The 21,554-nt window shown below is 39.0% G+C and overlaps 1 protein-coding gene across 10 annotated transcripts in view; it reads right to left on the bottom strand.

Moving 5' to 3' along the window:
• The window catches only part of LOC146318832 (connector enhancer of kinase suppressor of ras 2-like), a 48,592-nt gene that overhangs the window by 16,132 nt on the left and 10,906 nt on the right, over positions 1–21,554 (bottom strand). For 2 of the 10 annotated variants that reach the window (XM_084731001.1, XM_084731005.1), the window contains exons 3-12: positions 19,777–19,979; positions 17,985–18,090; positions 16,616–16,678; positions 16,401–16,520; positions 12,609–12,668; positions 12,385–12,453; positions 5,600–5,746; positions 3,577–3,710; positions 1,394–1,596; positions 1,138–1,227 (exon numbers count right to left, since the gene is read on the bottom strand). In XM_084731001.1, the coding sequence (XP_084587127.1) occupies positions 1,138–1,227; positions 1,394–1,596; positions 3,577–3,710; positions 5,600–5,746; positions 12,385–12,453; positions 12,609–12,668; positions 16,401–16,520; positions 16,616–16,678; positions 17,985–18,090; positions 19,777–19,979 (1,195 nt within the window). The remainder of the gene's footprint in view (positions 1–1,137; positions 1,228–1,393; positions 1,597–3,576; positions 3,711–5,599; positions 5,747–12,384; positions 12,454–12,608; positions 12,669–16,400; positions 16,521–16,615; positions 16,679–17,984; positions 18,091–19,776; positions 19,980–21,554) is intronic. The other 8 variants (XM_084731004.1, XM_084731007.1, XM_084731002.1 and 5 more) reach the window with 7 other exon arrangements.

Below are 21,554 nucleotides of genomic sequence, written 5' to 3'. Positions count from 1 at the left end.
GTCGCCTACTGATGGTCTGGGGTTTTCTAAAATGCAAGCTAGCTGTGAGAACGGCTGCTCACAAACCTGCAGCTTTTAATGTTTTTTCCAAGGACACGCTTATCGGACACAATGCTTTCCTCCCATTCTCCTCAGCGGTAAGCACACCTTGTCACCGCCCCGGTATGAAGGGCCACCCTAAAGACTTTGGATTGATTCAGCATGATTTTAACTCTCTAATTGTTTCTACCCAGTTTTAAGAACAAAAGCTGGAACATTGTCCTCAGTCTCTATTGAGCAACGTGTTTAGAGACTTACTTGTGAGTCTAGGATGGCGCTGGTTCTGGCATGGGTGCAGATAAGGAGCCCAGTTTGAAAAATTTAGTCCCCTTGTCCATGGCTCTTAATGACTGGCCAGTATTAGCTGCTACAACAATCACAACAATGATCAAACTTTTTGTGATCTACTGTAAAAGACCAGTCAGCTGTCTGTGATTGAACCATCTCTCTCTGAGAGATCAGGGGACGCTGACGTTTCAAAAGACTACCTATTTGAAAGGCATTAAAAATCTACAGACGATGGCTGTTGTCAGGCAGGAAGCCTTCAAAACTTCCAAATCCTGTCTCTTGTAGATAAATATAGCTCCATCACTTTTTTCTGAAAAGCCCAAAGGAGCAACATATCACCACCATCCCCAGAGGAAACAAACACATCACTCAAGTCTTTCTTTGAGACTGAAATAAAGCAATTCAGTCTCCTCCCACTCCATTTACCACCTAGCTCCATAGCCACCAACAAAATGTGAAAATCTCTGGATATTTTTCTACAGTTGCCAAAGCAACAGTGTACTTTTTATATCCAAACAGAGAGAAACAGCAAAGCTGAGCGCGAGATGGAGGGAAACAGGGAGAGAGGGATGAAGGGAAAAAAAGGAGCGCTGATAGATTATGAACATATGGAGGAGATAGAGGCAGGAACTGATATCCAGCATGTTATCAGTTTTGACAGGCCAGCTCATCCTTCTACTTTTTGGCTCGGAGATCTGAGAGGGTGAGGATATTATGAGATATCCACCCACTCACCTCAGCTCCCTCTCCATCCCTCCCTCCTTTCTCTGCCTCCCTTTCTTTTTCTCTCTCCCACTGCCTCCCACTCACCTCTCCTGCTCTCCCTCTTCAGCTTGGCCAGGTCTTCGTTGTCTCCCACCCAGTTGTATTCCACCGGCATTGAGATGGGCCTGAGCCTGCCTGGAGCAAGGAGGCGCAGGGAACGTCAATATCACGCAGCTGCCCACACAAACACACACCAAACAGCTGCAGACGTCTCCAAAACATCTCGAGAGCATTTAGACGTCACATTTAAGGCGCTCTTGGCTCTCACGATTACAGCGGCGGGTCTTCACAGAGGTCTTACCATAGGTGGGAGTGCTCCCCCTGCGGACTGATGACACCTCTTGGTTCTGGTCATACTCATAACAGTACAGTATAGCGTCTTCCTCCACCAGAGGAAATCGCCCCCGACACTCCTGGTCCAGGTAGGAGTTTGGTGACTCAGATCCTTCAGCGACGTGGATGTCCGATTGAGGGTCGTCACCCGGCAGATTCCCCTTGTCATCTCTGAGGAAAAGAAACAGGGAAGCAGGACTTAACTGTAATGTCAGTAGGGACCAACATGAGAGAACAGAAGAAGCAATGACAACATCAGAACATACTACAGGGTGAAAATGTAACATCTTCAACATGTAAACTGTCAGATACAGCCATGCTTTCAAAGCCCCGTAAAAAGACCAAAACCAACTATGTCTTGGTCCATCTCTCTCATTTTTCATTTACCATCTATAGATATAAAAGAGACAAAGTAGAAAGAGATCATGAATGTATCTGCTGCTGTATCATTTTTTAAAAGTGCTAAATAATTTCCTAAAACAACTATTTTCAGCAGCAGATTAACACACACTCATTGCTCCGGTGAGTGTTTACGACAGCCAGACGGTGTATATGATGTCTGTGTATTGACTAAAAATAAAGTAGTTTCCACGTACAGTGAATGAAGGTAAGGAAGCAACACGTCACCGTCTGACTCACCAATGTATTTCTAATAGTTTTTCAACAACAGTGGAGCTCTATGGCAAAGAGGAATGGGCTATATCAGGCTCTGGCTACTGGGGAAATAATCGTTATTAGGATTAAATTAATTGTTGGTTTTGGTGTTGAGATTTTTTTGACAATAAGAGAAAGGTGCTGATATACTTGCCAACACTGAGACCTCAAAAATAAGGAGGCCTTTGAAACAAAAAAAGTTTCATAGACTTTGTTTCCTGCATTTTGGTAACTTTCAAAGAATGATGAACATAATTAATTAATAATTAAGTACACTGTAACAGCATTTTTATGTTAAATACATTTAATTTACTTTTATTCTCAAGGAAGAATACATAATAAGATGCTCCTCTGGCATGAATTTGCATAAACCTTGGGCATTAACTAATATTCTTTTTTTTTTTTCATTCATTTAGATTTTGCCATGCCCCTAAAAGAAAACTAGCATGGAAGATTTCATAAAATGCAGGCCCATTTCCTTTAAAACTTTCCTTAAGAAATGAGAATTCTTCTTAGTCTGGTTTGGTGTAGCTGTATTGTGGTGGAGTTGAAGGGCTTAATGCACAGTACCACAAAATTAATACAGGAAAATTCAGGGAGGAAATTGGGAGAGGGCTATGAAAAATGGGAGTCTCCTGGGAAAATCGAGGGGGTTGAGTTGAAAAGTTTCCCAAAAAAGAAGAAGAGCAAAAGTTTCAAACAAACATGACAATGCTGGAGGAGGTTGTAATAATGTACCTCTTGAGGAAGCGGTAAAAACTGTGGTCTGTGTGGCCATTAAATGCATCACAACATGGACGGAGAAATCTTTTCACTAACTAATTAACGATGAGCATCATTTCCAATATTTTAGGATTTTTAAAACTTCTTCAACATGTCCTAATGTCGTGTCCTACTTGAACTGTTGGCTACTCTGCTACACTGCTACACTGCCTCCTATGACTACAAGTGGTGCAGTAGTGCTTCATTTTGTCTGTGTCTGTAAGCTTTGAGAAATATGCAAAAATATGGTTGAAATGAACACAAAGTATGGAAAGAAGGCTCTGCCTCTAACCGTATCTGTATCCATATCTAACATTTAGCATAAAAGAGCCTTAAGATTCTACATCCATGTTAGTGGCTCTGCAGTGCAGAGTTGAGCTAACATGTTTACCATGTTTATCATCTTAGTTTAGCCTACTATTTTTAATTAGGACTTAACATAAAGTACAACTAAGGCTGAATGTCAGTTTTAGACTAATTCCAATTTGACCTTACGATGGCACTTCATGAAAAGTCAGAGAAAAACCAAAGTCAATAAAATTCAACTGTGTTTGCAACCTACAATAGCTGTCTTCTTCACTGCCTTTGTGAGCTACAGTTTTGTGTGTGTCACCGCCACCAATTGTCAATCAGTGTAGTATCATGACACCAATGGCAGAGAAGTGTATCAAGCTGATAGAACATTCTGATAGATGTTGCCCCACAGCACTACTTGTGGTCAAAGTGTGTGTTCACCTGGGAGTGTAGGGCTCTGCTGGAGGAGGGGGGATGTAGAGGTCCTGCAGGGCGCAGCTACTCCTCCTGGACGGAGTACTTAGAGTGCTGGTGGGCGTGGCGACACTGCTGCTGGGGCTCTGAGGGAAGATTGGCTGTGTGTGAGTGAGTGAGTGAGTACGTGTGTGTAATATATGTGTGAGAATGTGCGAAAGAGAGAGAGACAGGCAGACAGAGAAAGAGAGAGAGGAACAGTTACAGGGATTGACACATTGAAAAGTTGGAGTTTGCAGCAGTTCAGTCAGTTAGTCAGTCAGAGACCATTTGTTCGGTTCAGACTGTGCTGCTGAGCAGCTCAAGCGTGAAATGAGCAGTGTACTGTAGGTTTGTGATGCTCCAGTTCTAACTGGTGCACACAGGAAGATGGGTCGGTGTGCAGTCTAGTCATCCTTCTCATTCAGGTCAAGGAAAATCTGGTCATAACCTACATAGTCTGTTAAACACAGTACATGGAGATAGATTGCTGCTTGTTTTATGATAGCGGTATAACAAAATATGTATGTAATATATATTGTAATTGCCTGTTTGTCAGTTGTATATCAAAATCAGGGGTTTCAAAGTCATCAACTTCACTTGAATAGTCAGTGAGATGTAATCCAGTCACAGGAAGTCTGTGTTGCAGTGATAAAACTTGCAAAAAACGCTTGAGAACTTATTAAATGAGTAACAAGTCAATTCGTTCAACAAGAGAATACTAATTTGTCACTGCTCAAACTATGCTAATATGTTGCATAACTCGCAGCTGACTAATATCAGTGATGTATTATTGGGAGATGTGCTCCATCATAAGACCATTATATGTGTCAGACCTACTGCAGGGCATCCGCAGCACAATGTTCTTTTCAGTAACTTAACAGACTACCTTGACACTCTTAATTTTATTCACATCTTGGAGCAGGACACAGTTTCTATGTCCCTTTTTCCCCCTTTTCTGTTCTAAAAAACGCCAGCAGGAGAGCAAATTTGATTTAGGTGGAGGAGTAGAAGAAGGATGGGGATATGATTTGAAGGGGGAGGAGGCTGAGCCGAGCAGGACTACGCTTCAGGGCCTTCGGGGGGGGAGAAAACATTTTCTCTGGCCTGGGACTCAAAGAAAGGCTGGGCTCCATTAATACGCATGCCTCTCATTTCCACCCCACTCTGGCTCAGGCGCACGGTCCTAATAATGTAACTGGCTTGGCCGAAGTAGGACAACAGATGCCACGGAGGGCTGAAATGTCAACTTGTGAATGAATGATGCTGGAAACTTCAGCCAATTAGTGGTTACAGAAATGAGGGGAACACAATTAAATAAATACCTGTACAATACTGTGCAAACCCTGCTGCTACAGTAATTTGTAGCCCCAAATGATCTCTATGAAAATGTTTTGCACTGTAAAATTAAGCTTGTTTTAAATGTGTTTTAACCTTATTAAGTTTTAAATGAAAGGTAGTAACCTGCATCATATTTTGCTGTATTTTCACTTTGGCTCAAATCTCAATTTACTTTGCCTTTAAATGTCGCACTTTATTAACTTTTTTTTTTTTTTTTCATTTTTACAGCGTTTAGAAGAGAATTAGAAGAGCTATTCTTAAATGTTCTGAAAGTAATTACAAGAAATTTTAAGTTTGTATGTATACTTCTTTTAAGTTTTTCAGAAAAGATTAGTTGTTTCCACTAAATTCCTGGATGATTCTTTGACAGTGTGACAAAAATTGAGCATTATGAGTATTACAGAGCTCATGTTTGTTTCAGGTCTCTTGTATCAGATTGCATCCTAACATAAAATTGCTACTTTAATTTAACCTGCTCTTCTGTTTATCTTTATCTTGGCTATATTTATGGTCTGATGTGGGATTTGGTGTCTCGTGTCCGCAGTCTGTGAGGTCTTATTTTTAGCACAAGTGAGGACAGAAGCACAGATATACACATATAAAAATACATATCTGCACACAAACAGATGTGCACAAACATTTGTGTGGAGGATGAAAGTGGTCATCATACTTGCAGAGCCAACGGTTTCCATCTCATGTTCTTAAGCAGAGCCGGGGTTGAGGTGAGCGTGCTCTGCGGGCGTTTCTTCAGGGTCAGGGTGACACCTGCAGGGTCCCCACGCAGCAAATTCACCAAGTTCTTCAGCTGCCAGCCCACCTAGTGAACAACAATAGCGTGATTCCTCCACACTCAGGCGTCCCTGTGACTCAGATTGAAATAATAAGCTGATATTTCAATATGAACATCCACTTAGGGACTGATTCAGGGATTAAACGTACATTCCTTTCACGCATGATTTGGATGATTTTTTTTCTTTATGCCTAATCCACTTAAAGATGAAGTTTGCTAAACAGGCATTTTATTCAAGGTGGCGTTATGGTCATTATTTTAATTATACATGTAGATCCTGATGGTTGGAAACAGCAGCACAGCCTGCAGCCTCTGGGGTTCATGTTCAATGCAATGTTGGCTGCCAAAGGGCATCTTGTACACCTCCTGTGATATCAATCTGCAGGCGCTGTCACGACGCAGTAAGCCCCGATGTTGTGCGTCGTGAACAGCTGCATGCCTTGTAAATAGTCTTTAACCCAGTTTTGATGACATTTGGCACAAAAAAACATCCCGCCCAGAGAAGCACTATCTGCAGCTGAACCAAATATGCCAGGTCCAGTTTGGGGAGAAAATATCCTTGCTTGCTTGGCTGCGGCTGCACAGAATTTCAGTACATCTTGCGTATTCCAGGCAGCCTGAGAACCCGGACATTCTTCAGGCACTGACCTAGCAATCACTTTGTTCCTCTCCAAGTAATTTTTCACCTTGACAGCCACTACACAGAAATTCTTCACACAGAAAGTGCATTAAAGAGACAGACAGGCTGAAACAGACACTTTTATAATCCAAAGCCTGTTTTATTCCATGATGAAAAGATTGTTTTGCTGTCTGGCCAAGAGAATGTGTTTATTTAAAGCAATGAAACCCCTGGTTTTTAGCCTTTTTTCTACTACTTCTACTCTCTTCTACTTTTCTACTACTCTGCTTTGGTAAAGAAATGTTCTGCTTTAAAAGTAGATTAGGTAGGATTTTTCTGTTGTTGTTTGTAAATGCACCAGAAAGAAAGGTTATTCTGATACCGATACTATATTATATTAAGGGAATAAAGCAATGACTTTGCATACACATACAAGTCCAGACTTTTTTTGAGTGGGTGGTCCAAGAGGGCCACTGACTAATGTATTTATTTATTTACTTATTTATTAAATAATAATAAAAAATAATAACTTTGAAAACATTATTCAATAAAGACAACTGATAGTTATGTCACACCAACTATATTTTAATTTTTAAAGTTGCTAAGTTTTCTTAATGCAGATGATAATACACATTTTTAGCCCATAATCCTTATTTAGCGTTATCTTTTGACTACAGAGTTGACATTATGTGGTTGAGACATATCTGATAGCAATATTATTTAAAGACCCCCTCAGTGAAAATCATGTTTTAAATCTTGTTCACAAGTCCATGTGGTGTTGTTCATGTGCTACAAGAAACGTCAGGAGCAAAATAAGCAGTAAACGCCACATCTGAAAATTTCTTGCTTTGAAAACGCAGTGAGCAAAGGCAGTCTCAAAAGAACAGATTCAGATTCAGTCAACTGTGTATATGACATCATAAACCCAAGGAACCAGTCCTGTTAATTAAAGAGGTGGGGCTATACGTATCACTGACAGCGATGCCCAGCCAACAGGAGAAGCCTAATGTAAGAAATTATCGTGATTAGGTAGCAAAACTGAGGAGAAACCAGGCGCAGCTACTTAGGCATAGTGGTGGGTGTTGGGGTATGTGGGGTGTGTGGAGAGGGCAGGGATTATTTGCATATTCATGAATCCTTGAATACTAAATGAAAGCAAGATATAGAGCTATATGGAAGCCATTTTAACAAGGTATTTGAACTTATTTGGAAAACAAACATATAAGACACAATTTATTACTTTTTGCAGAGCATTTTATATTGCCTGAAGCATGTCTGGAGGTGGACTTGTCAAAATAAAGAAAGCTTTGCAGTGCTTGAGCGGTATTTTTGATCTTTTTTAAAACCAGGAAGTGAGATGGGGTTCTAGGCTATAGCTAAACCTTTTTATGCCTGATTAAATCATGTTTTCTTATGTTTTAGTTTCTGATGGAGCTGATGGAAAATCTGGGACATAGCTTTAAAGGGCCAACATTTTCATTAAAAATATATTAGAAAACAAAGATGATTATAACTGCACATTTTACAACTATCAGTAGGTATTGTTAGTTTTAGGTTTTGAAGCTTTAAAAATATTTTTTCAGTGTTTGATGTTGTGAATTCTTGTCTGGGACAAGGGTGTTTTCTGGCACAGGGTAAGTTGAGAAATTAAAGGAAATAAAGCCGACCAAAACGTTTTATAAATTACATACTGTATATTTAATACATCCTTAAAGAATACACCTTCACCAAAGAATAGAATTTGAATGTTAGTAATAATTTCTAAAGTTTTTTGGGTAGGACATGATTCGTGCCAATTCTCAAGAATGGGTGCTTTACACAGCATAGTTTGCCTTTAAGGTATTTCTTATAAAACACTGTGCCACGGTTTCCTTCTTTTGGTTTCATTTCCTTCAGGGGAAGCTGGGGACAAACTCCAGTGTTGAAATTGATTGTCCTGCATGGAGCTTTTTTTATGTGTTTGAAGCCTTCCCTATTTATTGACCATTCCTGCACCAGAAGTTCCATCATTGCTGCCTGCAGTTATTTTATTGCCTTGAGTTATTTATTTCTGTCTTTATTTCTTATAGCTTTTTATTCTTGTGCTCAATGGCATCAAGTAATTTGTCATTTTTTCTTTAGGTTATTCTTAGCTTATTATTCTACGTGTGTTATAATATTTTCAAAGTCAATCACAAGACAGCTTTTGCCTCTGAGGATTTTGCCTTCATTCATCTCTTTGGTTGATGTAACTCCTTTGCCTCAGCAGCCATTCTTACATCTCCTTTCCATGGAAAAGTATGTTCCAGTCCAGTGAACTTTGGTCCATGTGTTACTGTTGGACTTCTCCCAGCTGATTTAATTATCGATCCCTGAACTTAATGTTTTTGTTTTTTTTTAAACCTTAATGTTTGTTCTACTGTCTCTCAGGCTTGAACATAGTTTATCCCTTGCTCTGCTGATAAAACCTTTTCAGTACTGGTTTCTTATCATCTAGAAGAGGTGCTACAACAAATCCTGGGCCTCGACAGACACATCTAGTTCAATGCACAATCACTTTGGCTAACCCTAACCATCACGGATTTGTTCTTGGCCATGCAAAATTAAACGTTTTAACAGCATTTAAGCTGGTTATGGCTGTCATTATGAGTGACAGCAGAGTTTTGGATCAACAGACAACTGAGTCAACTGACTTTACATATTTCCATCACCCACTTAAGCTGTCAGACTCACTCAGCTGCTCATTTCGACAGCAGCCACACAGCAGGACGCCTTTCCTTCACCACCACTTCCCCAGCATGCACTTTTAATATCAGGCATCCACTTGATAATATACAGTAAATATACTGTTTTTCCAACCTAGTGCACAAGAAATGATTGCATTTACTGTTTTGTCACAAGACATGTGCCGACAGATGTAAATCAAGTTGCAACTTTGAAAAGCGGCTGGAAACTGTAAAATAAAGCTAACATAATAACATAACATAACATAACATAAATCACAATGCATTGCCGTTTAGTTGTCACAGTTCCAGGACAGTGATGCCATATTACAGAATATTCCTTATGTATAGATCCTTAACTGTCTGGTAAATTAAGGTTAGGACCTGATTTAAGAAAGCAGCCATCATAGATGAACAGTTTCTCGGTCGATGGTCTTATCCCAACTGAAGACAGGATAAGTATATTACAGAAACATCCTAGCTTCCCAAAATCTTAAATTAACTCTCCTAACTTTAGGACACAGTTTAACTGTCCTAATTTTTACTTTCCCAACTGTGGTAGTGCTAACATTAGTGTTTGCTGACAGTAGCTCACAATATTTTTAGCTAAATCGTTTAATCTGTATGACTACTCTTCATTTGCTTTACACAATGGATGCTTGATACGGTGGAGGCTGTGTGTGCTATCTTAGCCCACTCCCTTTCTTCTGTTTCTGAAGAACAACTTTAGATTTCTCTACAGATTACCAAGACCTCTAACTCATCTGTCTATAAGTGCCAATTTCTGTTTTTGCTTTATTTTTCACTATGTTTGTAACAACAGTTACAAAGTTGTTTACCTTGGTGAAGACAGCAGTTTTGGTTGCTAAGTAACAGGTATAAAAGTTGTCGCTGGGTTGCGTATTTAGGATTTCTTGGTAATGTATATGCATGGACTTCTGAGCCATCATTAATTACCACTGTGATTTTCCTGCCATGACAGGTTAAAATGTCTGCCATAAAAAAGAGCTGTTGGGATACAGTTGATTTCCTCTGGTTCCCCATGAGGAGCTTGCACTGACACCTCCCCGCTCTGACTTTTTGGCAGCCTTTAAACTACGCTTCACAGTGAGATGAAAGAGTCTTGACACCAAAATCAACTCTGTTTTTGCACTTATTCTCTACAAAAATGGCTGCATTCAGTGGGTGAAATGACTGACTGAAATGAACCTGACTTGAGCTGTGTAATTATCATACGTCTTGCTCTTGCACACACAAGTAGCAATTATTTTAGACAAAGGGTGCTATATTTAAAATGTGCACCACTGGAAGTTTTTGCTTTCATTTCCACTGAATTTATACTGTGACATGTACACTTGAGCAACAGGCAGTTGGTGTGGTTTTGTCTTCCCAAAAATCAATGAAAGGCCAATTATTTTGTCGGAATAATGCTCTGCTCAGAAGACAAGTAGAAGCTGGGCACAAAGAGAATCAGGAATGTCACGAGAACTGATACCTCGTTACCAAATCAATGCCAAAACTGAAGACGTGACGGCACTTGTTTTTCCACAGTAGCATAGGTACTGGGGATACAATTCTTACTGACCTGATGGGGACAGCATATCATGCACAAGTGTTGCAGCCTGAGGGCCTAAGGGCTGTCCACACCAAGAACTATATCTAATATGTTTTAAAAATTGCTCTAACTCAAGTGAATCCGGAGGCTGGACCGTAGTTTTATAGTTGTGGTATGGATGCCATTCACTTGTAGTTTTTACATTTTTTTTTTAATAATATTTTTATAGTTATAGGTCTAGTTTTTGGTGTGGTTGGCCATTTAAATGCCAAAGAACACTGAATAATAGCTACCAACATGGAAGAACAACTATACATTAAAGAACAAGTGCAGGTGTAGCAGCTGTAGTTTGTTTGAGTTAGTTGGCGTTGCTGTGTAGCCAACTTGTCCCACAACATTTGCAATGGAAAAACGCTACATGAGTAGGCTAGCATAATGTAATCGTAGCGCGTGGAACATCACTGGTATTGGTATCAACTACTATATGTCTGACATGCCCACTGAGAATAATGTGAGATCAACAAATTCCTTTAATAAAATAAGATAAACTTGGGGTGCCCTGGTGGCCGAGGGGTTTAAGGCACCAACCGTGAATGGCAATATCCCCATTTAGAGTCCCTCTTTCCTTTGTTTCCTGTTATTCTTATACTGTGTATCTTTAATAAAGGCCCCAAAAATACTTGGGAAAAAGAGGACACAGTTTGTAAGTTGTCCCGCTCTGACAGGCAGAACACAACTAATTGGAATATGAGGGAGATGTCAGTCAAGCAGAGGCCACACTGTCCTGAGGAGAGATCTATTTAATGAGTAAACACTGTGTGTGGGTGCATCATGGTATGTAGGTTGCACCAACAAAGATTCATTTAATCTAAAATTAGTTCTAATCAAAGTTTAGGAAAACCAGGTTTAAAATGAGTAAATCCAGGTTCAAAATTAAGCAGAGCTCTATCATCAAAAAAAGGAGAGAGAAACGCATCGTAAAACTCAATTAGCTTGAGTCTTCCCTTAAATTTCTTCTAAGAACTGAATTATTTTTGCTCAATCCATCTCAAAAAGGCAGTTACTTTAAAAGTTAAACCTCCTCAGGTTTAAGCTTAAAACTAACACTAACATATTTTAAATTGGAGTTTAAAGTTTTGGTGCAATATAATAATATGGTTTAGAGTGAAAAAAAACTAAACTTAAGTTCAAAAAAAGTTTGAATGTTAACTTTCTTAATTTTAATCTTGTGTAAAAGTTTGGTGCAGTTAAAGTGTGATTTAATTGGGTTGAAAAATGAATCCATGCTGGTGCAGCCCTGCCTGAGGGTTAACATAAATCACAATGAAAATTGTGTTTTGTTTTGTTTTTTATTCACAGTTTGTTAAGGGCCCTAAGCAGGTACCTCCTGATCAACTGAAGTGCTCTTGTGAGAATGAGTTCAATGATTTCAACTGACCATCCGACTAAACCTGTTAGGAGCAAAGTAACGTATCCATCCAGTCAGAGTGACACATCCACATCCTCAAACTACCTATAAGAGGCACTACACCCAGCCACTCATACAGTAATAACATGCAGAGCAGTGCTGAAGAGTGGATGTGCTGCAACACAGATATGAATATGTGTAAAGGAAGCACATACACATATCCATACACATCACTGGCAGGTATGTCTTTGTGTACAAAACAAGCATATGCGAATTAAGCATTTGCATAAACAATCTGCAAATACAAAAGAAAAAAAATCATATGCAAATTCAGTGATATGACACATAAAAGAAGCCTGAGAGCAAAAACTGTGTCCTTACCACTGTCTGATGGTTGACCTGAATGACTTCATCTCCAGCGTGGATTTTCTTACAGCGGTCAGCCAGGGACTGATGGATACACAGAGAGACAGAGTCATTAACTGCTGCTTCAATTCATTGTCATGACACAGCTCACTATGATACAACCACCTCACTCTACATCTTACACTACAAGTGAAAGAGCATTCATCTACACAGGTGAACACAAAGAGGCTGGTACTTACTCCTTCTGTTGTCCCGGTAATTACATGCAAACCGTCATATGTTGATTTGATATACATGCCCTGTGGGAGGACAGCAGGAATATAAATTATTACATGGTAAAGTGAACTCTAACATATATATAGCATGGTGTATCACAATTAGGACTGAACAATTTAAAAAATATCTGATTGCAACTATTTTGACTGATATTGCAATTGCAATATGATTTGCGATATTCAAGGAAATGATCAGCTTAAGTATGTAAACTATGATGGGCCAGAACAACAACATTTCATGTAAAATCTTATTTTGACACATTCCTTTAAGGTATTGTTCATATTTATTGACAAGGGGTTGCATGAGGTACTTAGTGATAGTCAGTAGACCCGAGGTTTGGAGAAGCAGAGAGGAATACAAGTATGACAGTTAAACTATGTGCTGCTATGGACAGAGTCAGTATCAAAACATAATTTAGCCATTTAAAAACGTCCGCCTAAAAAAATCTGTATTAAAGTGTACACTATATTTACAATATTTTCATTGCTTTACCTTGCTGTCAGACAGCCTTTTTCTGACAGGAAACCAGATATCTCTCTTTCTTGCTCCAGACTCCATAGATGAAGTCAGTCTCAACACAGTTTCTCATGGGAAACGTCTGTTTCACATCAAGGTAAAGCAATGAAAATATTATAAATACAGTGCAAACTTGGCTAAAATACACTTTGCTGCTGATCCTGTCCACAGCAGTTCATTCTTTAGCTTCCCACACTGGGACTGTTGCTGCTTCTCCAAAATGGGGCTGCAATCTACTGTAGGTAATTCACTGACTATGGATAAGTACCTCATACTACCCATCTTCAAAAAATCCAAACCATCCCTTTAACAAATATTGCCCCTCCTGCAATTTGGGAAATTACAGTAGGCCATATTGTGATTTCGATTAAATTTCTGTTCATTTTTCAGCCCTAATCACAATGCATCTCCACTCACCCACTCAGATATTTGCAGAAAAGACCAGGGTCATTGGATAATTGCAAATTTTGGCATTTGTTTCAATCTGCTTTTAGTGCAAAATGGTAGTGGTGTAAGACATTTTTCATATTGAGCTGGGACTGTTCTGATAAGACAAATGTTATGAGGGTCCTTTACACGTATGTGTAATTTTCAAACATACATGGCACAATCTGATTTGATGCCATGTAGTGAGTCTCACTCAAATACTCCCTCAAGCAGACTGAATCAAACATGGAGGATTATTTATCTGCAAATGATGTTTGGTCTGTTGCAGAAAAGCTAAAACTCGAGGTTTTCACTAAAAGGGGTCTAAAGGCCATCGCAACAACACATACATAGAAACACACACCCAGACACGCACTGGCACACAGCTGTGCATGAGTATACATGTGCACTCACATACACACAGACACACATAAGCAGCATGCCAGTCTTCAAGATGAGTGGAAGAGGTTTATTTTTAGGCCACTCAGGCCTCTGTTGTGTTCAGGTTTCACTGAACGGATGAGAGAACTTCCATGCCCCCTGCTAGCATTCGTGTGGGGGTGGGGCTTTTATTGTGGCCCCAAGCAGGGCGCTCATGCCCGAGTGTAGGTCAGTGTGAAGATGGAGTCCGACAAAGTGCTGATGATTGTACAGTGGTGGCAAAAAGAAGAGTCTTGTGTGCTGCTAAACACTATAGTTTGCTACCTTTGTCCATGAAATAAGTGCACATAAGTCATTTTGTTGCATTCCAGTCTGCAAATTAAACATTTGTTTTTTGTTCATTTCAATATGGACAACATATTCCTTTCATATTGCTTTTCATCAGCTGACTCATATGCCCACAAGCTCAGTAAAAACCCAGTTTTGGGACAGCTGCAGTGAGCTCCATTAGATACTGGACAGCACACACTGTTCGTGTTTTGCCTCAATATTGTTGTTATTTGGAAATGTGAAAAAATAACACAACTCAAATGCCTATTTAAAAATTCAACAGCCACTTGTCTCCCCAGGAACAACATCCTGGATACACAGCTGGATAATCAGACATAAAATGTTCACTGCAAGGTCTTTGTATTAACCCCAGTAAAAGGGGCCCTGTTTCTGAAAAGAGATGTCTCTGAATTTTTTTTTTTATTTTAATTTGTGAGCACCACAAATCAAACTCCCTTACGTCAAAACGTGGGCAATAAAACCAACACTATTTGTATGTCTCAATACCTCTAGAGGTAAATGAGCAACTAGGGAGATTTTTTGTACCTTTGTGCTTGGTGTAACACGATACGATACCATTTGAAATGATATAATTTATATATTTACTTGATATGGTCCCGAAACACCCATGTAGGTGTTTGAATGACAGAGGAGATTAAAAACTGTGATATAACTTGACGAAACAAATCAGGCAAAGTTAGTATCAGTGACTGAGCATCTGACTAAACTATTTTTGCAGTGAGTGAGATACATGCTGCAAGATAATTTGCACATGCCATATCTGAATCAAACAGAAGTCAATAAGCTGTCAGAGTCATGCTGCTGCAATCTCTGCTGCAATTAGTATTCTTCTCCATCATTCAGCATTATTAGTAGCTTTGTACTTTACTTTTTTGTTGCTTTTTCCTGTGTTCATCTCATCAAACCTGGAAAACAATTTAACATCTTATTTTAAGTATATTAAACCATATTCAAGTGTTATGAAAATTATAATGAAAGGGTCTGCTTACGTGAGGTTTTGGGCCTGTGTGCTTCTTCCAGACGGTTGTGTTTACCATGACAGAGAGTCTGTTCAGTTGAGTAAACAAAAGCTAACTCCAACATTTTGGGAGTTTGGTCCACAGCATGTTAATGCATGACTGACTCCACACATCTATTGTGTCTCAAAATGTCAGTCTTCATCACCGGTGTGTTTGATACAAACAGTGCACACTACACTTTCCAGGTAGGTAATTACAGTGAAATTTCTTCATAGCATTGTTTTAATTGTTTTTGTTCATATGGAAACGACCAGTATATAGTTCCAAGAAATTGTTTAGATTTTATAGGTAATCAAAAAGTAATTTTTTGTGTTTAGTCTTGTATGTAATGATACCAAAAACTCAAGGTATGATAATACCCTCATGAAAGGTCAACAATATGTTTATTGCAATATTAAAAAAGAAAAACAACAACTTGAAAAAATGTCCTTCATTAAATAATAAATCTGATGTGTAAAGCATTTTTTGTTTGTATAAAATTTGCTCCTTGTCAGCAAAAAATGCCCCTCGTTAGTAAAAACAAATTACCAAAGTAGATCCCCCTGATTAATCTGATTGCAGGGTCAGAGGGCTTGTTTAGTTTATTATTTTACTCTAGTCTGCCTGTACAAGTCAGAATCCATGGCCCCGACCTCGGCTCTGAAATATAAACAGCCTAACTGTGCTGTACATTGATAAATCCATGGTGCTGTCCTTGGTGCTGAAGTGGAAGACGCTTTTGTAATTGGGCCATTCTAAATGTGTCGTCTTTGAGTCAGAATATTTTCTAAACTATATACAAAGTACTATAAATACTCAAGACTGAACTGTATTGTAGCCCAAATATTTCTATGATCATTCAGTAGCATCTGAGCTGCTGAAAAAAGGCTTCCAGTGGGCACTGCCCCTGTTCGATGGTAACAAATCACTGACTGCCTTTTACATCAATATGCGTATCAATATGTTTAAATGATCGTCATGTATTGCATTTACTATGTAATTAATCATCCCCTAAAGACATACTGGGTAGGGTGATGCATGAGAAACTCCCAAACAATTAGTGTGACTGAGGGATAGTCTTACCAGTCCTTCAGTGGATTTGATGTTGGCTAGCTGCACGACCTCCAGATGTGCCGCCTGGGACACCATGGGATCCGAAGACAGAGAGATAATGTGGTCGCAGACTCCAGACAGAGTTTTGCACTGGGGAGGACATATAAAGGATGAATACAGTCTTAAAGTGTGCACATTATAGCTTCATTTACATTGGATCCAGCACAATAAAGTCATCAACTCACCACATGCAGGATTTTGTTTTCTGTTTCGTACACAGAGCAGTCCTGGGGAACATTCAGAGAGCACTGTTACCTCAAGAGAACGTGTCAAAATGGAGTTATTATTGGCATTTCTGCTGTAGGTGGATATAAGCAAAAACCGAGCAGCTTGGCACCTATAACCCCCAACACTCCCACACAGGCATGCACAAACACAAAACAAATGAATCACCAATGCGGAGGCATGTCTCTCCCTCTCTTTCTCTGCCAGTCTTCCTCTCTCGGCCTTCAACTCTCTCGCGCTCACCCTTTCTCACTCCCACCTCTCATTTTTCCCACTTACATTTTTCTCTTAACTCCATATAAACATTGTCCTCCAGAGAGACTGTCCTGAAACCTATTAAGCATCACCTCTCTTGCTATTTACTGATCTGTCCGGGTCAAACAGGGCTGATTGTGATTGTCAGCATTTACAGTACAGGCAAAAGATAAATACACTGATATTAAACTCTAATCTGTGATAAGTTTCTCACATTTTGATCTGATCTGCTGTGTCTTTAGTTTGAAAAATATCTTAATGTATTTCAGCTGAAGTTGGATGATGTTATGCTTCATATGACAGCATATATAAACAAGATATGATGGTTTTTCACAAGTCCAACTTAAATACTATTTCTAATAACATCTGGCAGTTGTAATTTATAACACACTAATTTTATAACACTATGATGTTTTAAGTTAAACCAATTGCAGACCTTCTTTCGATATTTTCATGTATACTGTCTGTGCCTTAAAGTCCCTGTTTTATTCCTGTTAAAATATATGTATGAATGCAATGTGTGTAAAATACATGAGCTGTGTTTGGGTATTAGAGGTGCTAGATTGTGTTTACAAGGAATTATGTGAAATGCTGCTTCAGTTTTCTCTGTATCAAGCATAAAACAAAATGTTTCTGAACTCAAGTTTTTAAAAAGATATATGCACATATACTATATATGTATCATGTACATAAGACCCCATTTACACCTCATATTAAAATGTGATCTGTGATCTGAACACATTATCAGGATAAGGAAATATGTTAATGCAAGGTGTAAATATGTCATGATCAGATCTGCCTGGATCTGCCTGCACTGTATTCAGATCATTTGTGGGTAGGCAATCCACAGTGCTGGCAAAATAACATTGATACATATGTTTGTTTTTCACTAACATACTGCATACTACAACTAAGGTAAGGTATAATGCATTTCAGCATCACATTCTCATGTGGGAAATAAAGTTAGTCTTGTCTTGCGAAGATATTATAAACTAAAATTTAACTGGGATAAAAAGCCTACTGGGCTTGAGCTTGAGCTCTATATTCTAATGTTATATTATATCATTCATTTACCTGTTGTACAATTGTAGTGAGCTCCAGACACAGCTGGATCACATTGTTTCTGGTCACAGAGTAATCTGCCACTGCAGCAAATGGAGACCTGAAAAAGAAGGAGCACCTGGAATGAACCATTAGATCATTCGTCTTTTGAGACTAAATCAATGGTCAATCTGGGGAACATGAAAGACAGGATCTTTTAGATCCACACACATATAATAAACACACATGCACAGTCACAGGCATCAAGATTCAGACAGTATTTCTGAAGGGAAAGTGCCATTATATGAGCCAAGTTTTGTTCTCCCCAAACCAACCAAACTCCACTGGCAAAATCAGTAGTTTTCCTTCACAGAACACGGGAGTTTCTTGTCTTCTGCTACCATGCTCTGTTAATTTGTTCGCATTATTGTTATTATTGCTTCAGTGAATCCAAACTAACTTTTTAAAACACAGAAGTCACACAACAACACTAACTAACCGTTCAAGTAAATGGTAAAACAGCAACTCCTGAGTTCTGTGCGGTAAAATGACTGTTTTTCCTAATGGGGTCTGGTTAGTTTGAAGAGGGTAATATTTGGTTTTCTGTTGGAAAAGGCTGTCTGACAGTAAGGAAAAACAACAAAAATATTCCAAATATAGCATACACTTAAACTGTCATTGACTGGGCTTTTCTACGTGTCTAAAACACATTTTGCTGCTGACCCTGTACACAGCAGCTCATTGCTTCCTACACCAGTACTCCTGCTGCTCCTCCAAACTGAGAGTGTACCGACCTCCATTTACTGAAGGTAATACACTGATTATCAATCAGAAAAACACTGTGTCAAGATTGGTTAGCTCTTAAGTTTTTACTTTATTATGACCTCACCAATACATACTGTATGCAGTCTAAAAGTCACTGTTTCATTGAAGTTTTAATCTGTATTCCTGAGCACATTAAACATGACTCCAGGGTCATATCTGAGCTGCAAAGTGTACTTCGATGATGCTCTCAAACATGAAAATGAAATGTTGAATTTTAATTAGAACAGATGCTGTAGATTTGGTAGATGCTGATTATATGGGAAAAGAGGCAGCAATTCACTTTGTTATTTCTGTTGAATGCTGTCTGCTTTGAACTTCTGAATTCATCAAACACACACACAAACACAAACACACACACACAAACAGACGCAAACACATTGGCACAATCCCACAGAGAAGGAAGGGATAAAGCAACATATAAATAGACTTGCTCAGTGCCTTTTTGGCCGCCCTGTCAAAAATCTACTTATATAAGGCCTTTTACTTATCTTTTCTTGTCAGCTGATTGGTCATGGACATAACATAAAATCTGTATGTGAGAAAAATGCACTAGAATCCCCAGAACAAACTATATGATTGTCTTGTTACTTTTTAGTGACAGTTTTCTATAATTAAACTGTTAGTTATTTTCAATGCAATGTATTCTGTAAACAGGGTCAACATAAAAACATAAAATATTTTATATAAATATTTTCACCACTTTACTTTGTCGTCTGACAGCCTTTTCTTACAGGAGACTGCTGTTATATAAGCCAAATATCGCTCTCGCCACACCAAGCAAACTCCATAGGCAAATTCAGTGATTTTACTTTGCAGAACACAGAAGTTACTGGTTTACCACTGGTGGTGTTATTTTGTGACTTTGGTAATTTAAGAGGTTACTTTAGATTCACCAAAGTCACACAACAACACAAACAAACAAACCAATCGAGGCAGCGGTAAACCAGCAACTCCAACTTCATGCACTAACCTTATGGCTACACCTTTTTGCAAATCTCACCTGTCCAGCCAGGCCAGAAGGCTTTTGGCTGCAGCAATTAGGTCCACCACAGAGGTAAGAAAGTCATTGGGCAGCTTGCGCGTGGCTCGGCCATCATAATGCCCGCTGCGCCGTCTGCCAGTGATGAAGTTCTGCAGGTTCTTTGCAGATGCATTGAGCTTGTGAGACAGAGTCTTCAGATTCTCAGTCTCCAGCCCGTAATTCTGGAGGAGAGAGGAAAGTAAATTCACTCTGTTTGACCAGTTTGTCTGTGTTTGTTTTAGCTGTGATGCTTCCCAAGAATTCCTGCCAGTGTTCTGCGAATAAAAAGACCACTGCTGGATCCCCCACCTTGTCGTCACCATGGAAGACGCTGCTCATATGAGAAACATTTGAGGAGTGGAACCACTGACCCCGCTCCCCCCCAGCTGTCACTTTGCATGTCTAGGGATCGCAGCAGAACACTCATTGCCCTGAACGGCGAACTGCACGTGCAGGCCCGTGGGCGTCTGTCACGTCAGAGTTTCTTGGGAGGGGAGAACACGGCAGGAGGGCCACTAATCATATTTAATACAGCAGTGCCTGAGAGACTTAAAACTAAATCCCAGTTACGTAAAGAGCTTTGGGGCTGAAGCAAGGCCCCCCGTGCAGCAATGCAGGATGAGAGGACTTTAGATTCAGATTGCATCTGTGACCTCAGTCCACTAAATCTCCATCCAGCCTCTCTACAGTATGTGTCTCTTGGGTTAACACATCTTCATCTCTATTCCACCCTCTCTCCTTCCTGCTTCTCATTCATCCTCTACCATCTTCTGCTTTTATATTACCATAGTCTGACTGTTCACATTTAATAAAACCTAAAATGCGCATTTTGATACAGAGCAAAAATAAGGATCTAATTCAGCAGAATACCACAGGTGGATGCCACAGCCTACAACCAATTACAGATATAATTTGCAAACACAAAAGAAAGCTTTACATTAAATTAAATTGCACTTGTTGATGTGAAGAATAAAATGAAAATTACTTAACTACTAAGTTTACTTTTTCAAACAGACAGCATGCTGTAGGTACAGGAAGGCAGAACAGTTGAATAAACTGTGAAATTATCAACTATTGTAAAAAGTGATACATTATTTTTCAAGGAAACAAATATTGCCTAGTTTCAGTTCCTCCACTTTGAGAATCTGCTGCTTTTCTTTGTTTTATATTGTTGTAAACAAACAATTGGAAGACGTCACTCTAGAATGTAAAATTAGAACAGGCTCTTTCTACAGTTTTCTGACATTTCATGGAACAAAAGATGAACTGACAAAATAATTTGCAGCTCAGTAAATAATGAAACTAATTGTTAGCTGTAGCCCAAATTAGATGATGTGAATGTAGATCTTCTCTTTGTTAAATAAGAACGATGATAAACAAGCATAGATATAACACATCAATGAATAATTGGGAAAACAGTGAAAGGTAATTTTCTGCTGAAACTGCAAATGTAAGGCAAAAACATGGAAGAGTAATAGCACCAGATATATAGGAAAAAAATGAGAGGAAGAAGATCTTTTGTTTATTTTGCATTTTTTGCATATTTTGCAGAATAAAGTTGAACTTTGTGCCAGTGCCAGGCATAAGAAAAAATAAATCATTAAGACTCTCAAGAATTCAACTTTAGTCTCAAAATGCAAAATTAGGAATTTTTTTCTCCTCCCCTCCTCTTCCTTACAAAAAGGAGACTTGAATATGATACAGATTTTCCAAGTGAATGTATATTTAATAGATAAGTGCATATTCATGGCCTATAT

The sequence above is a fragment of the Lutjanus erythropterus genome, chromosome 11 (genome assembly GCF_056507025.1).
Source record: "Lutjanus erythropterus isolate fLutEry1 chromosome 11, fLutEry1.hap2, whole genome shotgun sequence".
Taxonomy (NCBI): domain Eukaryota; kingdom Metazoa; phylum Chordata; class Actinopteri; order Lutjaniformes; family Lutjanidae; genus Lutjanus; species Lutjanus erythropterus.
This window is presented reverse-complemented; position numbering and strand designations above follow the sequence as displayed.